Genomic DNA, 18,191 nt, shown 5'->3' on the forward strand with positions numbered 1-18,191 from the left:
TGCGTGTGTTTATCTGTGTGCTCGTTCTCAGACACCACTGTACTGATCCCTCGGCCAGATAACATGAATGCCACACTTAAGATAAATGCATGGATTTAAGCATTCCTTTGTGAAAATATTTTGCCGGAGAGATTTTGCTCTGTCTACACCAGGGGTAGTCAAACTGCGGCCCTCCAGATGTCCACGGACTACAATTCCCACAAGCCCCTGCCAGCATTCGCTGGCAGGGGCTCGTGGGAATTGTAGTCCACGGACATCTGGAGGGCTGCAGTTTGACTACCCCTGGTCTACACAGTGCAAGGCCCCAGAACGTTAAGCAGCCGTCTTCCTGATAACCGTGCCGTTACCTTCATTTTCACAACCACCAACTCCCCAGCCTAATCAGCAGGGCAAAAGACCACTGCGTGCTGTTTTTAATTAAGAGCATCACACACTATGGTTCCAGTAGACTATATGTACCGAGCGCTTCTGCTTATACTTGCCCCTTTGCCAGAGAATTTTGAGCCTGCAGAAGGTCCCAGGTTCACCTTCCAATTTAAAAGGTTCAAGTGTTAAGTGATGTGAAAGACCTTCATCCGAGACCTTCCCTCAGACCACCTTAATTCAGCACAGCTGTGTAAAGCAGCCTTTCTCAACTTTTTTACCATTGAGAAACTCCAGAAGTGCTGTGGCCATACAGTCAAGTGGCATACCTCTGTATACCCATTCGGTGCCCCTCCCCTTCCCACCCCCTCCAGGCCCATCATTGGCCCAGCATTGGTGGGGGACAGGGCAACATGACCATATATGGCCATATCACCCAATAAACGTTTGGTAAAACTTTAAAAAATACTTACAAATTAACTCCCACTCATTCTGGAAACCCTTCCAAGGAAACCCAAGTTTCATGAAACCCTGCTTGAGAAAGATAAATGAAGCCTAGAAGCACCTTAGATGCTCTCAACATTTTCAGGGTATAAGCTTTCCGGCGTCAACGCTCCCTTCATCAGATGTGAGTAGGAATGGGGCTCACTGAGTCTTTATATCTCAGTCTGAAGGTGGGAGGGGTGTGGCAGAGAAAGGAGTCAGGATGTAGAAATACGAGGCAAAAGGGAATCGGCTTGATTAAAGCAAAAGACCATCCGTGTTCAGCTCAACGCAAATGTGTCTCCAAGCATGTGTCATGTGGCTCATATAACTGAAGACCTATACAAATCACCATGGACATTCATTTGCTGACCTAGAGGGGAAAGAGAAAGCGGCATCTTGGGAAAACGAGACTTACCAACAGGCCACTTGGAGGAGCAGCTTGAGGGCCTGGAGCCTCCATCCCAAACCAAAGTGACCCTCCCCCAAAAGTAATTCCAGAGACAGCTGCATCAATCTGTTGCAGTAAAAAAAATAAGTAGTAATGTCACAGTAATAAACAAACTTGGGGGGAGGGCTGTGGCTCGGGAAAAACCTCTGCTTGGCATGCAGAAGGTCCAAGGATCATCTCCAATTAAAAAAGTTCAGGTGGACAGTTGATGGGGAAGACCTTCATCTGAGACCCTAAGCAAACTACTGCCAGTCTGAGTAGGTAATACTGATCTTGATGGACATCTCATGGCACCTTTAAAAACACGGTGGTTAACCAGAGGCCTTGTCAAAGGGGGTGGGGGTGGAAAATGCTGTCAACTCACAGCTGACTTCTGGTGACCCCCGTAAGGTCTTCAAGGCACGAGACCTTCAGAGGTGGTTTTCCCTCGTTTGCCTCCACGTACTGACCCATGTGAAAAATAAGAGAAATTGCTTGACTCTGCCACCTTGATCCCTCCTGGCAATCCAAACACACTAATGGTTCATCTTTTTTTAAAACCCCGTGCATGGCACACACAAACGCCTTGAATCACACAGGAAGCAAACTTTATTCACAACATTAAAAGACCTGAAAACCAGGACCTAAGCGTGACAAATAAGGGTCAGGATAAGAACGATGCCACTGCTTATCTGAGTAGAATGGCAACGGATTGCTACTTCTCGGGAAACTCTCCCACACAACTGAACACTATAGGAAGAAAATGTCGGCAGGACCTTATCCTGCCATCAATGCACTTTTCATGATGAAGCAGCATGCACGAATGAGGTGGAAAGGACAGTGAAGCCCCAGTAGACCAAGCCAAATTTAAAGTAGTTTCAGTAACAATGTCACCACCTTGTACTCTCCTTGAGCATGCTCAGAAAAATCTGCCCATTATTTCCACAGTTTCTCATGGACTGGGGTTCTCAATAGCAGGGGTAGTCAACCTGTGGTCCTCCAGATGTCCATGGACTACAATTCCCATGAGCCCCTGCCAGCAAATGCTGGCAGGGGCTCATGGGAATTGTAGTCCATGAACATCTGGAGGACCACAGGTTGACTACCCCTGCTCTACAGGATAACTTTGGCAAAGATAGATCCTTCTGAACAAAGTGGGCTGTAATTCTAAGCAAATGTGCGTAAGATCAAGCGAGGTAAAATTATGGGCTACAGAAATTAGAAATGTGGTAGTCTCCTGGGAGAAAACAAAAACAACCAGAGTCAAAGTCTAAGGTAATTGGATCTAGCCCTGTTCTTCCAGTAAAAGCTGTCTTATTAAAAACAAAAAAGTTTGCTTTATTAAGTATGCTTTGTAAATGGGATGGCCAAGCCAAGAGGGCTATGAAACCAAACTTGGAGAAACACATAATTTTCTTCAAAACGTTTCCGCTGAAGAAAAGGATTCTTGACCACGCGTTTAATAAACGGAGAATGTGGCTAAATCGGAACTTAGTACATGAAGTACTATAGTGGGGAAGACCTGTTTACGAAACAAACATAGTAGACCTATCAGGAGTTTATTGGAACAGGATATCCAGAACTTCTGTGAACATTTATTAAAATTCTGTCAACCTTGCCTATGAGCGCCAATCCTGTTCAACTTTTCCGCTCAAGGAGGCAGTTTCCTTTGATGCAAGGAGACTTCCGCTGGCAGATGAGTTCCCTTGTGTCAGCAGAAGGCTCCTGACGCTGGCGGGAAATACATCACTGCAAGCGGAATAACCTTTCACAGCACTCGACCTGTGGAGTTACTATGAAAGCAAATAAAAGCCACATTCTATCCTGTTTCTTCCAAAGCTTGTGTCCATTCGGTATTTTACTTTTAGATTACAAAAATAGGTGGGAGGAAAGGGTGATTTCCCAGCCACGATGACATACTGAAAAACTTGGTTCACGTTCCGAAGAACGGTGGATGCAGATACTGAACTGAGTACGTTCAACTACAGTACAAACCATTCAAACAACACGCACCGCTCCAAGCGGCCGCTGGTGGCAATTCGGCACTTGCTTTGCAATGGTTGGGAACTCGTTCGTCCATGTATTTGTCAAAGGCATTTCTATATTTATATTTATGCATCACTTCTTTGGAAACGGGGAGAGGGGGAGCGATACACCTCCTGCTCCTTCGGGGCCCTTCAATTAACTGGAAAAAAACAAATATGTTTCAAACGCTGGATTTCAAAAGCACTGTCCAGAACAAGGGGCAGAGGAAGTTGTGGAAACAAGCACCGGAAAGCCAAGGGAAAGGGGGGAGTGGAGGCAGCACCTGCAAATCAGCTGTAGCAACAAGCTGGGGATTTGGGGAGGGAAAGGGAGCAAAGCCGCTGGGCTGCACGACAGGCTCCTTGATGGTATGCATAAAGACTGGAGACGAGAACAGACCATATGAGGCAATCTGGGGAGAAGTTTAAAGGCTGTTTACGGGACCGCTGATGAAGACTTTCCCAGGGAAATGACGAGAGAGTCACACGGCACCTAACTTTCCGATTCCGAGCAAAAGCCGCCATTTTCAGACCAAGAGCGTCACGGGGCTAGTGGAAGCTCCCCCCCTTCCGTGGCAATTCTTCCCATTTGCCCAGGATTACGTATTCCCTCCAGGCATGGCAGCATTCCATTTGTGGCCACCTTGTAGCACCTGAAGCTCCCTTGACCACTGGGGATCTTCCTCCCTTTCCTACTGACACGGGTTCAGAAAGCAGAGGGTCCTAACTGTACACCCACTGAGGCTTAACTCGGCAGGGCAAGCCTTCAAAGGTTTCGGTCCCAGTTCTTGATGATCGAGGAGGAGGCTGAAGCACGCAGGGGGACGTGGGGCAAGGAAGCCCTCAGAAGGCCTGGTCAGTGCCGCTTTATCGGGCCTTGATAAAAACAGTGCTGTCTGGGGTTGACGTGCTCTCCTCGTTTTCCGTCACCGTCTCCACCGTCCCCGAAGCCGACACGATCACGACAGTTTTCGAGGGAGACGCGTTCTTTTCCTTCTCCGCGATGGCCGCGCAGACGGCTAGAATCTCATCGCTTTCAAAATCATAGTCCGGGATCGGTTCTTCTGAAGCCTCCCCCGGAGCCACTGCTCCTTGGGCGGCTGTCCCAGGCTTGGTCACTTTCTTTTGCTGCTTGTGGAGCTGCCTTGCCCAGGAAAGATCCTCGTTCCACAGTTCGGGGCTCGTCGGGCAGATGTGCAAGGCAATCTGGAAACTTCTGATGGCCTAAGAAAGAGAGGTGGGGGGAAGAGCAAAAGTAGAATTCGTCAGCACGGGCAAAAAAACAAGGGGTGCCACATGACGAAAAATGATGCCAAGGATAACGTAGAGAGGGCTAAATAAAATCAAGATTGCAGATCTGCCACCTAGTTTATTTGCAAAACATAATCCCTTGGCTCTTGTGGGTACATCCATTTGCTCCAAGCAGCCTCCAATGAACTGGCAGCTGTTCTGGATGGCTCTTTGCCACAAAAAAAATAAGCTATAGCTTATTTTCATGCAAATGTATAAACCAGGGGTAGTCAAACTGCGGCCCTCCAAATGTCCATGGACTACAATTCCCAGGAGCCCCTGCCAGCGAACGCTGGGAATTGTAGTCCATGGACATCTGGAGGGCTGCAGTTTGACTACCCCTGGTATAAACATTCCGGCTAGCCTGATTTAGGGTCGCTACTTGGATGGGAGGTTTCCAAGGAAGGCTGGGGCTGCTATGCTAAGGAAAACAATGGCTAGGCCTCTGCTCATCTCTTGCCATGAAAATCCTCTGAGGTTCCTATGAGTCAGTTGAAGGAATGGCAGTCCCCAGGTGGGACCTGCGGATCCCCTGGAATTACAGCTCATCTCCAGCTAAAGAGATCAATCCCTTTGGAGGAAACGGCTGCTCCGGAAGACTCCATAGCATGACTCAACAATGAGGTCCTTCCCCGTCCCAAATCCTGCCTACTCCAGACTCCACCCCCAAAGACTCCAGGCATTTCCCAACCCACAGCTGGCAACCCTAGTCCAGTTGCAACGTGGCAGCACATTTCAGAGGGTGGCTACAGAAAGCGGCTGCGACTTGACCACACTTTGCCCTTCGCGTTATAAACTTTTCTAGCTTCAGATCTGCACGGAGCCCCGATGTCTGATGAAGAATTCGGTGCAGCCCAAAAGCTTTCAGCCCCCTGCACCAAACAGAAGGTAAATCCAACTGAGATGGTTTTGTTTTTTTTCTTCGCATCTCTTTCGAAACATCAGAGCTGCCTCTGGAAGTGCTGGGAGAACAGTCAGCACATTCCTGCCCTTGTTGTCCTGCAACATAACGCGTTCCACACAGCGATGTATCGGCCTCAGCAGAAAACAGTTATGAACTTTGTGATTGCTGAGAAACTAAGCTGAACTGCAGATTATGGTCAACTCTCTCCCACCCCACCCCAGTGTGAGTGTGAGTGTGAGTGTGTGTGTGTGTGTGTGTGTAGACTTCTTTGGCTGATGGCCTACTGGCCTGACTTAAGCTTCTGAACATGCTTAATCAGCCAGCCTCTGGAAAGAGCTCAGTGGCAGTCTTTCGACAGAGCATCACTTTACAGCTGTTTGCATCAAGAGTTTGTTTAGACTGTAAATATAAAACGATCGCAGTCATTGCAAAACAACACACAAGACATTCTGCCACCCCCCCCCCCTCGAAAAAATATACAAAAAACCCCTTGGGGCACAGCTTTGTCACCAGGCAACATCATCAGCAAAAGACTGCTCGCTTTTACGAGGCAGTGAAATTGTGTCACTCAGCCCTTTTTGTTATAACAGTATAGATTAATGTCTTCTGCTGGGTAAAAAGACACAGTCAGAGGAGAGTCAGTCAGGGATGTGCTAGAAGAATGAAGAGAAAATTGAAAAAAACGATATGGGTCACTGGAGCTCCGAGACAAGCCGGAGCTCCCCCTCTGAAACGGAGTTTGGGGAATCTGATGGGAACTGGAAGCCTCTTTCACGTTTGGGGTCAATGTCCTAACTGGAAAAAAAGCGTCTGGATGTTCTGCCGCATTTAATTTAAGATATGAAGAAAGAAAGGTTCAAAATGGAAAATCAGCAGAAGAAAACAGAGAACCTTTCCAAGGCAATATGTTTGCAATAATGTCTATAATGAATTTCAATTCAATTCCTTTTACAATTCTTTTATATACCAGAAGGGACAACCATAATGGCTTCTAGATAAATTCCGTTTTCATTGACTTCATCAGTGGTTGAATCCTCCCCGAAGCGGTTGTTGATTAGCATTCCCTGCAGTACCCTAGAGCAGGGGTAGTCACTGCAGCTGGCAGGGGCTCATGGGAATTGTAGTCCATGGACACCTGGAGGACCACAGGTTGACTACCCCTGCCCTAGAGAGCCTATGGCCTATTGATACTAAAATACTAAAACAGTAATATAAGGAAAGGCGATAGGATTTTGCCACCTTTGATGCAAGGAACTGTTTTTGGAGGATTGGAGGATTCAACCACTGATGAAGTCAATGAAAACGGAATTTATCTAGAAGCATTTAATTTAAGAGGCAAGTCACCTATTGCACATTTATCCCTTTAAGGTGCTCAGGGGAGCATGTATGGCTCTGCTTCCATCGCTTTGTCTTCATGGTATTTCTTTTATTCACATAAAGAAGAAGAAGAAGAGTTGGTTCTTATATGCCGCTTTTCCCTACCCGAAGGAGGCTCAAAGCAGCTTACAGTCGCCTTCCCATTCCTCTCCAGTTGCCTTCCCATTCCTTTTCCGTTCCCACTGAGACTCGAGGGAGATCAAGAATAATAACGAAGTGGCACAACCAATTTATGGCAATCCCTCAAGGGGCTTTCAAGGCAAGGGATGAGCCGAGATGGTCTGCCACTGCCTTCCTCTGAGCAGCGAGTCCATTCTTCCTTGGCGGTCTCACATCCGACTATGCTCAACTCCCAAGCTCTGAGGAACTGAGCTAATTAGAGCTATAGCTGAATGGAGCCTCCAGCAGTAATACTGCATCAAGTGTGATCTTTAAACTGGATCAGTGAGGATCGGTGGAAACACCCTTGAATGTGGGAAGTCAAAGGTCCTCCAAGATCTGAGATGTCATGACCGGCTGGATTATCCTGTGAAGTAGGTGCAATGGCGTCCTGTCTTCAAATCTGCAAGACTGAGCTCTTCTGCCAGGCTTTTGGTTGAAGCCAGGCTGACAGAAGACCTGCCCCTCCTTTGGTGTCTCCTATCTGTAACATCAGCCCTGGGGATTTGGCAGACTTGGGGGTGGGGGTTTAGGGGCCTGGGGGTTTCAAAGGTTTTTTTAGTTTATGTATTCTCCTGTTTTATTTGTTGTTAGCCACCATGATACGGCAGGCTGGGAGTGGCGGCCTACAAATATAATAATAAATAAAGAAACTAGGAGATTGATGGAAATTTCACATGGAGAGATTCCCATTTTGCCGTGTCTTGCCTCTGAAGATGTCAGCCACAGTTACTGGGGAAATGTCAGAGGCTGGAACGACCAGACCATGGCCATATGGCCCTGAAAACCCACAACAACCAGTTGACTCCAGCCATGAAAGCCTTTGACAATTCACTCAACAATTCAAAAATACTTCTTTTTATTGTAATTATTAAGACTTAGTCCTTTAGTCCTCAATGAAGTTAATTCTTTGTCTCGGTGCCATCCGGCATTCACGTGGCCTGTTATTAGGGGATTCATGGCTTGAAAACACCACAAAGTAGGCTTAATGAAAACAAGTAAGAAACAGGGTTATTTTTTCCAGTTGCATGCATGGCTTGGTTGTTACTTTGTTTTATTTCAGCCTTCTCAGTATTATAATAACAAAGTGACTTGGGAACTGGAGTTGAGAAGCATTACCCTTCTTGAACTTGGAACAAAAAGGGCTTTTAACTTTCAACTGTTTTTATAGGAGCATCTCCCAAATCCTACCCATTGTCAAAATCCCTACTGAACAGCTTGCCTAACACTTCTGCCACCAAAATCCCAAAACCTTCCACTCTGTCAGTTGGCCAGCAGTTAAACCACCCAACTTCTCCCCCCCTGCCCCCTCCCCCGCATTTATCTATCAGTAAACCTTATAAAATCCAAACTGACAGCTCACCCACTGAGCTTTGTGGACAAGTCGATCTGCAATTTCGGGGAAGCCATGCTCTGATTCAGAACTTGCATTGCAAAATCAACGTCAACTTTACCTCAGGATCAGCCTTTCCTTTCTTGCCCTGCTCATTTTACTGCTGTAACCGAAACTTTCAAAATCGATGGGCTGAAATGGCTGTGTTCTATTAATTTATTTCTGGGGTCAGTTTTTATTCCCATTTCTGCTACTGAATGTATTTTTAGTCATCTCTCCTCTCCGTTTTCCTTATCTATTTCTTTGCTTCACGGACATCTCAACCTTTCTCTCCTCTGGGGATCCAAAGCAGATTATGTAGTGTTCATCTCCATTTTGTCATCACTCTGCCTGAGACCCTGCAGAACTGCTGCTTGGCTCTTGTGGCCCTTTCTGGCATGCTCGGGGAAATACCAATCGCCACTTTGGGGTTGGGAGGAGAATTTCCTGCAGGCCAGACTGGCCAGGGATTCTGCTTTTTTGGGTGGGAGGGGGGAATTATCTGGGCATAGAATGGGGGTCACTGTGGGTAGGCAGGTAGCTGTGAATTTCCTGCATTCTTCAGGGGGTTGGACTAGATGACCCTGGAAGTCCGTTCCAACTCTATGATTCTATGATCAGAGCAGATAACATCGCCCTTGATGGACCAATGGTCTGACTCAACAGAAAGCAGTGTCGTATCTTTATCAGAGCACCTATACTGAGGTGCTGATATTGCCTATCTCAAGGAGCTCTGTCCCTCTACTCCCATTCCAAGCCTGCTTGATGCAGAGCTCTTTTGGCAAGATCAGGGAACGAAAGTCTGGCAAGGCATATCTCTGCTAGGTAATATGTTGCTCAGATCAGCCATGTAAAGAACTGCCCTTCAATTGGCCTGCAGAAGGTATTCAGTAACTTGATTTCTGTAGAATAGCTATTCTGGGAATGTCTTTCTTTTTCTTTTCTTTTTTTCTTAAATGCAGAATTGCTGGACTGGCCTGCATCTCCACATTTCTTCCTTCAGACTGTTAATTCCAATCCCCAGCTGCGTCAATGCAAATCGATGCGTAGCAATTCATCTGTTTCTGCTTTAGCTAGTTTACCCATACACAAAAATCACCCCGAAGGTTGGGAATGGAATGAAGACCCAGAGGTGCTTGTGCTGATCTCTATCTAAAATCCAGAAAAATTAGAAGGGACTTGATGTCTTTTGCGCAAGCCTTGCAGCTCTGAGTAACTCCCATGCGCTAAAGTGCAATGCATTTTGTTTGTTCTGCCTACCTTTCTGCTATCTGAAACAAAGATATAGCCGGGGGGGGGGCATAGTCGTTTCTATCGGCAGTATGCAAACTAGCCTGAAGCAGAACACTTCCTTAAAACACAATGGATTTTCCCTAAGTGGTCTAAAAGAGACAGATTCAGCAGAACAATGTGGGGGGGGGGGACTGCCCTCTGCTGTGGAAGCTCTCCTATAAAACCAACCAGAGCCCAAAAGCTTCAGGCTGCCTTAAAATGAAAGGGCGGGGATTATCACAGTCACTGGAGCTTGCTTTTTATGTATATACGTCCACCACCTGATTCTCCTGGGAGGGGCAGCTGCACATGGGTGTTTTGATATACCGAGCCAAAGCAATCTCATGTTCTGTAAATCACAAGAGGAAAGTGTGTATGATATACAAGCCGGACAGGTGAATTACTCTGGGCAAACGCTGGACGTGGTTGTTAGTTAAACAAGGAACGGCAGAGATTCCTATCAGAATCCTTATCTGAATGGCTGATATTGCCCGTCTCAAGGAACTCAGAGTCCCTCTGCTCCCGTTCGGAGCCTGCTCAACCCACAATGCAGAGCTTGTTTGGCAAGGTCATGGAATTATAGTTCTGCAAGGCATTATCTCCACTACATAAGACGTTGCTCTGATCAAATCGTTTTTGACAGCTTGCCAGCAATGTTGGTGCACAAGATTCTGAAGGAGAGAGGAGTAGTTACTACGGTTGCTAGCTCTGGGTTGGGAAATACCTGGAGATTTTGAGGGCAGAGCCAGGAGTGGCAGGGATTTGGGGCAGGTTGGGGGACTGCAGTGTTATAATGCTATGGACTCCACCCTCCAAAGCAGCCATTTTATCCAGGGAAGCTGATCTCTTTTGTCTGGAGATGAGCTACAATTCCAGGGGATCTCCAAACCCCTCCTCAGGAGTGGCATCCCTAGAGGGTGTGGTCTGCACTTACCAATGTGATTTCTCCTAATCCAAGTTGAGCACGTCCCAAAGTCTGCCAGGCCTCCCAAGAATGGGGATCTCTCTGGACAGCCATTTCCGCCGCATGCACAGCAGGGAACATTTCATGCAAGGACATCAAGACCTAGTTGGGGATAAAAAACAGCGAACATCAAGTCTTTAAACCAGAAAAAGATATTGCAAAAGGAGGGGGAGGGAGGGCCAAAGGGGAAAAAGATGCATTTTTGGTTACATAACAGGTAGTTCTCACAGGTATTTATGTAACCAAAAAGGCTGGAACAAAGAAAAATAAAATATAAATATGCACATAGTACAAATGCACAAAATATCAGCATATAATTTGATAATACAACCAGAAGTGCTAAAATATCATTTTAAAATAACAATCCTTGGAAGACACTAAAGAAACAGATGCATCGCGAGGGTACTGAACTACAATGGGCCTCAATGTAGCCTCCATAGGCACCAAGTCGCACCAAGCCAAATGTAAAAACTCACTGAAATTGTAAGAGGTTTTAGGCCAGGCCTGGATATTTAATCGATGTTTTGTTTATGGGGCCACTGTGCAGTTTGCCGGCACACTCAAGCGCTGGAAGAGGTGGGGAGGGGAAGATTGCTAAAGTGTTCAGAAACCACTCGTTATTAGGGCAATGTAAGTGTGGCATACATATTACTGGACGGAGCCGTGGGACTGCAAGATTTACCACCTGGCTCCTACAGCCTGCCACTAGTGCTGTTCTTGTCTGGGTATGCTGGAGCCACTGCTCCCTTTGGCCTCAAGGAAGTCAAAGATCTTGCTTTGGGAGATCCAGTTAGCTGAGTTTTTCATATTTGCATGAATTCTCCGATTTGCGGGAAAACATCCCCTAGGCCTTGTGGAATGGCTGATTCTCATGGGAAGGTTGGCTACTGCTGTTAAGCAGACAATTCTGTGATTCTGTGAAGGCTCAAGGGGGTGGCAGGTTACAGTAGATGAGCGATTGGGATGCGAATGTCCTGCATAGTGCAGGGGGGTTGGACTAGATGACCCAGGAGGTCCCTTCCAACTCTATGATTCTAGGATTCTAATTGTGGTCATAAAGCAGTGAGCGAATGGCCAGCATAGGCACTGGAATTCAGCTGCTGGATCTAGGAAGCAGTCTCTCTCTCCGCAGGGTCCTCTCATGAACATGTGTAGCCGACTTCATCCCCCCACTCTATTCATGCTTGCTAATTAACCTGAGTTCTTCACTGCACTCAGATTACAAATACAACAGAAACTTTGTCATCAGGCACTTAACTAGCAGTGGCCTTCCCACTCCAGCCACTGTTCTCCTGCATTTCCAGGGGTGGGTATGCCCCATTAGCCTCTGGCTTCCAGCAGCTCATGCTGCCAGCTGATGTCATCCTTGGATGCTACCTTTGTCCTCAGCCTCACATGTGTAGTCAGCTGCCAGCTGGCCTGCTAGTATGGGTGCTCCTTGGTTGGGGGGGGGGTCCCTCCACTGGGGTGGGGTTTGGGTACTGAGGATTCCTCTGAGTAGGGGACAGTGAGAAGCAATAAACTTGGGCATCTATGCACATTTGATCAATTGGCAACCTCTTTCTCAAGAGTGCTGAATAGCACAAAGTTGACTGTATATTAAAATTATGACTATCTACCTATTGACTTAACAAGGTCTTATTTTTTTATCTTGCTCAAAAACCTTGTTCTGACCGGTATCCACTAGACCTTGCTTCCCGAAAGTTCTGGTCACATGGGAACCCAAATCTTATGGAAGTTTACTGGTCCGACAGAGATTCATCCCAGGCTGGTAAGCATAAACAGGAAGACCGGGTTGCTTTGGAAATAAAGTAATAAAAACACACACATATACAGTGCCACAATGGGATTATATTATCAGTTGGCCAACAGGATCTTGGGTAGGAAAGTTATGCCAGGTGACATGTTAAAAAAAAGAGAGGTAACTTTGTGCCTAAGAGAAAGTAGGCCAGAAGACAGGGCGGCAACTTGGTAGACCAGGAATTTCTCGTCTCTTAGCCTCTAATGAGCTTTAATTCTTCCCATGTGACATTTGGGGAAATTGGGGCAATCACAGGATACTCCTGGGTTGTAAAAATTTAAGATGGGAAGGTCTTGTTTGTACATCATCTAGGCCAGAACAATGGACTCCAACGTTTCTATTCTGGGAGCAATCATACTGCAACCAACATCTGAATGTTTAAGGGCTGATTGCAACAATAAAACCATGGCTGACCCTTCACCTTTGCCTTCAGGTTAAGGTCCCCAGAAACGCCAGCACAGCCATTAACAAACTAAGTGCACTTGATACGGCTGCTGGGAAGAGATCCGTTCAGATTCAGCCCGCTTCGAAAATAATTAGTGACACTGTCAGGGTGTGTCGGTGATTGAATCGTTTCCGGCTTCCGCACCAGAAAAAAAGAGTCTGGCTGTACTGAAGTGGACACTGTATTGAAACCGCCCACATAAAATCTTCAGGGCAGTTTCTTGCGATTAGTCATTTATGCTGCACTTTTAAAGTTCTTTTTCCCCCCTTAAAGAACCTTTCAATTTTTGCATAAGACTAAGGGCCTCTCACAGTCACAAGGAACTAGTTGCTGTGAACGGCAGTCATATTATCGAAGCGTAAAATGGATAAAATCACAGTGACTTTGAATGGTCTGAAGATGCAACAGAAGAGGATATGTGAGTCTTCACTCCCTTCCCTACTGCTTCCTGAGAATACATGGGCTGCTCTGAAGTGCCTTGCTGTTGGGGGTCGCGATTGGGAGGCACCGTTCTTTGATGGTTCTAGTCCTACTGGAAGGTCAACTCCAGAGTGTGGAGCTGGGGGGGGGGGGAGTGCTGCAAGGTTCCCTGTCCCCCATGCTTTTCAAGGAACCTCGTATCTTCTGGACCTTTTTCTGGGACCCTCGTGTCTTCAGGACTGCCTTGTCCATTAGGCCCTCCAAAGGGTACTAAGGTCTAGTGATCAACACCTACTTAGGGTCCCTGGCACTAAAGAAATCAAATTGGCCTCAACCCACTGGTGGAAAGCGCGACCAAAGGAGACCAAAACCTGCAAAACCTAAACAGTTCTTCAGGGCTTGCAAGTCAGAGCAGTTTCACCCGACATACAGTTGAGGATTAACATCTGATCTCTAGAAGACTTGGGGGGGTGTGCATAGAGTCAAAGAACACACACACACAGAGTACTGGTAGCTAGGTGTTCTTGACATAAGCAAAATGTTCCCTGGGGTAGTCTGACATATTAGCCCTAAAACAATAACTTGATGGGCTGTCTGGCGGTGGACAATGATTTTGGGAAACATATGAGGTTCCCTGAAGTAAATGATAAGTGTTAATGGCTCTTGCTGACCCTTTGGGTACCGGACGGGAAAGTGATCAATTTTGAGAAAGATGACATGTACCAATGTGACCTGGTCACCTGTCCATGTTGAAGCTGAACCTCTTTTTAATGGAAGAAGAATAGAATTATTCAGGTCTGAATTCTTAGATCTTCAGTACTTTTATAGCACAGCCCTCAATTTCTATTTCCCTTCTCTATTAATACTTTTCAATCATTTTTCTCTTAGCTGTAACAACTTTGGATATTAAACTTTTTAGCCTTTTGCTTTGATTTCTCCTGCACTTCTTCTGTATCAAACTAATTGTTCAGATACACACAGCAAACAGCACATGTCATCTGAACCAAGCACTGGGCTTCGTTTCACTCTATCTTTAAATAATGTTGATTTCAATAACTGGAATCTTGTTATATATATATACCAACCAAAACTTGACCGCTTTGAAGTCTACCAAGAGTTGCTTGGACAATTATTCCACAGGTTAATTCCTTCACACTTATCCCCTAAAATCTTTAAACACTGGATTGTGGACAGAGCCAAAGATTCAGGAAATGAAAATGGAAGGAACAGGTCACCGCTCAATGCATCAGTACTTAATGAAGACAAGATAATTGAATCAAAGAGTTGGAAGGGGCCATACAGGCCATCTAGTCCAACCCCCTGCTCAATGCAGGATCAGCCCTAAGCATCCTAAAGCATCCAAGAAAAGTGTGTATCCAACCTTTGCTTGAAGACTGCCAGTGAGGGGGATGAGCTCTGGGATGTTCTGTAACTGGACTGCTCATACACAGACCTCAGTGGGGGCTGCTTCTTTGCATGACCGGCCAAAACATCTTGATGTGTTACCTGAGATTTCATCTCATAGAGGGTAGCATCTTCTGGAGTTAACTGAAGTGCTTCATCCCACTTGTGAACAGCCTCCCGGTACCTGCAAGTGGTTAAAACAACAGCTTGGTCTTACTACGCTTATGAATAATGTCAGTGTCTTTACCAATTCATCCAGGGAAGTCACATACTCTGACCACTGCACTGATGGGAAATGAAGAAGACATCAGCATGTCTCAACCCCCTCAGCCGGGGGCAGAGGGAAGGCCAGGGCCTGGGCCTCCAAGTTCAAAAAGGGCCTCAGATTTAGGTATCTGCAGTTTCCTCCATTTGACAGGTTTCATGACTTGTTTTTATACATATCCGTATTGGACCCAAAAAGTGGCACACTCTTCCAGCTTAGATTCAAGTCTAATAGCAACATAGAGACTGACAAGAGTTTTCAGGGTATCTAAGGTGGTACTGGAGTCAAATCTAACCGTTCCAATGCATACCAACGCAGTTACCCTCTGAAACTATTCTGGATTATTATTATGGCTGGGAGCCTGCAGAACTGGAAGAAGGTCTTGATTGACATTATGCTTCCCACTTTCAGGGCCATTCAGTTGGTTTGGTTAAGAATCTAGGGGTTATGCCAGACCCAGCAATGCTCCTGCAGAAGCACGTTAATACAGCGGGAAAAAAATGCTTTCTTCCAACTCTGTCTAGTCTGGAAGATAGCCCCCTATCATAGAGTTGGAAGGGACCTCATGGGTCATCTAGTCCAACCCCTGCACTATGCAGGACACTCACAGCCCTGTTGCTCATCCACTGTAACCTGCCACCCCCTTGAACCTTCACAGAATCTGCCTCACTCTGCACTATGCAGGACACTCATAACCCTATCGCTCATCCACTGTAACCTGCCACCCTCTTCAACCGAATCACCCTACCTAGACTCAGCCCACTTGACCACTTGGATCCATACCACAGTAATACAGACTCTATACTCCGCACATGAGCCTCTTGTGGTACAGAGTGGTAAGGCAGCCGTCTGAAAGCTTTGCTCATGAGGCTGGGAGTTCGATCCCAGCAGCCGGCTCAAGGTTGACTCAGCCTTCCATCCTTCCGAGGTCGGTAAAATGAGTACCCAGCTTGCTGGGGGGTAAATGGTAATGACTGGGGAAGGCACTGGCAAACCACCCCGTATTGAGTCTGCCATGAAAACGTTAGAGGGCGTCACCCCAAAGGTCAGACATGACCCAGTGCTTGCACAGGGGATACCTTTACCTTTACCTTATACTCCGCACAGATCTGCCCTTGACATTATCTCGGGAGACTCCAGTTACTACAAAATGCTGCAGCTTGGCCACTATCAGGAGCTTTGAGAATCATACATATTACACCCATTCCACAGTCACTCCACTGGTTTCCCATCAGTTACCAGGCTCAGTTCAAGGCACTGGCTATCACGAACCTTTGTGGCCATGGATCCTGATATCTGCAGGGCCAACCCTCCTCCTTTGCTCAGCCACAACAACTTCACTTGTCTGAATAGGACCTTCTGCAGGTACCAACCTGCAAATAGGCAAGACCAGCTACTGCCTATACACCTGCCTTCTCTGTTGTGGCCCCCAACCTGGGGAATGGACATCCTGAGAAGGTCGTGAAGCCTCCCCTCCCTGGGCATTCTGCAAACCAGGTAAAACAGATTTAGGTGAGTAGGTGTGTTGGTCTGAAGCAGCAGAGCGATGTTTGAGTCCAGTGACACCTTTAGGCCAACAGAGTTTAATTCTGGATAAAACAGAACTGTTCAAAAGGGCATTTTTAGAAAGATATTCAGGCTCTGTTATAACTCAATGGTTCAAAAAGGTGCTTTAATAAAGGATACAGGACAGGGGGCTGTACCACTGTTACTACCTGTTTACAATGTGTATTATCTTGCTCTCACTTCAGTGTTTTCTACCTATGTCATTCCATTTTTTAATATGCCTAATCCATATGCTTTGTTAACGTATGTCTAATACTTAGGCTTTGCGTCAATTTCTGTAATCCTATTCCTTACTTTGCTTGTCAGAGATCTTATTCTATGGACTGCACTGATTTGCATTGCGTAAACTGCCTTCAGTCGCAATCAGGAAAGTGGACTATGACATAAAATAAAGTGATTCAGGACTCCCCGGACTATTTGCCCAAAACAGACACACCTTAATGCTCTCCAGTGTGTAACCATATATACTGCAAGCAAGCAAGCAAGCAAGCAAGGAAGAAAGAAATCAGATAATTCCTGAAACAGAACCCTAAATCTTGCTCTGATGTGCACCAAGAGCCACTGTGCTGTGTTTCCATAATGATACAGAAATTATACATGTGTGTGTGTGTGTGCATATATATATATATATATATATATATGTATGTATGTATGTATGTATGTATGTATGTATGTATATGTATATGTATATGTATATGTATATATATGTATATATATGTATATATATGTATGTATATGTATGTATATGTATGTATATGTATGTATATATTTTTTTCACATGTTGTCCTGCCCCGCCTTGAAAATGAAAGCAAAACCCCAACCAGGACCCTGGAGGTTGAAGGCATTATCTTGCCCGCCTGAAATTCCAACATGCAGAAGAAATAGCAGAATTTGGGCAACTGTCAGAGAGGAAAATATGCATTTGAGGAAAATGGTGAGCAATCTTTTCCAGCTTCAAGACTCAATGGTAAATAGACAACTCTGGCGAAACAGTCTTCATAACTTGGCAACAGCAATGCTCTTACAAATGAATATAGCATAACACAACTCTTAAGCCGCAGCTACTGCGAAAATTAAAACTAATCTTTAACGCATCTTAACATTCTACTCATGTGGTTTTACTAGATATCAAACACAAAATGAATGGTAACTCCCACCTATTCAGGAAACCCTTGCAGGGCTGTCAAGAAACCCCAAGGTTTCCCAAAACCCAGGTTGAGCAAGGCCGGTTGAGAGAGTACCTGTCATTACTGGAACAGAAAAGTTAACTTCCAACCTTAGCCTAACCTTTCCCCAGTTTTACATTACTTCATTATTGCATCTATAGTTGAATTGTGGAGCCGGCACAGATGGCACCTGGTGAAGGCATTTCATTGAATGGTGTAACATGAACAAACAATGACGAGCATTCCATGCGCTTTTAGGTCACGCAACAAAGCAGCCGGGTGCAAAATGATAAGTAGACTTTGGGTTTTATCCAGCCATGTTTTTTTGCTCAATCTTGGGCAATTCCCATCTCTTTTACTTCACATGGCTTCTGCCTTTGTAGTGCCCAGGATCCCAAGCATAGCCCTTTGGGTGGTCAAAGGGGACTCTTTCCTCTCTTTCTCAAAAGTGGCTCATACTTCCACTGGCAAGAAATTCGAGAAACT

General features: G+C 45.9%; 1 protein-coding gene across 2 annotated transcripts in view; it reads right to left on the bottom strand.

The window, feature by feature from the left end:
- Positions 1-1,867: 1,867 nt before the first annotated feature.
- The window catches only part of TTC33 (tetratricopeptide repeat domain 33), a 36,677-nt gene continuing 20,353 nt past the window's right edge, over positions 1,868-18,191 (bottom strand). For both annotated transcript variants that reach the window (XM_077347033.1, XM_077347035.1), the window contains exons 3-5: positions 14,811-14,892; positions 10,609-10,740; positions 1,868-4,524 (exon numbers count right to left, since the gene is read on the bottom strand). In XM_077347033.1, the coding sequence (XP_077203148.1) occupies positions 4,168-4,524; positions 10,609-10,740; positions 14,811-14,892 (571 nt within the window). In that variant the 3' untranslated portion in view covers positions 1,868-4,167. The remainder of the gene's footprint in view (positions 4,525-10,608; positions 10,741-14,810; positions 14,893-18,191) is intronic.

Source organism: Paroedura picta, chromosome 7, assembly GCF_049243985.1.
Source record: "Paroedura picta isolate Pp20150507F chromosome 7, Ppicta_v3.0, whole genome shotgun sequence".
Classification (NCBI taxonomy): Eukaryota; Metazoa; Chordata; class Lepidosauria; order Squamata; family Gekkonidae; genus Paroedura; species Paroedura picta.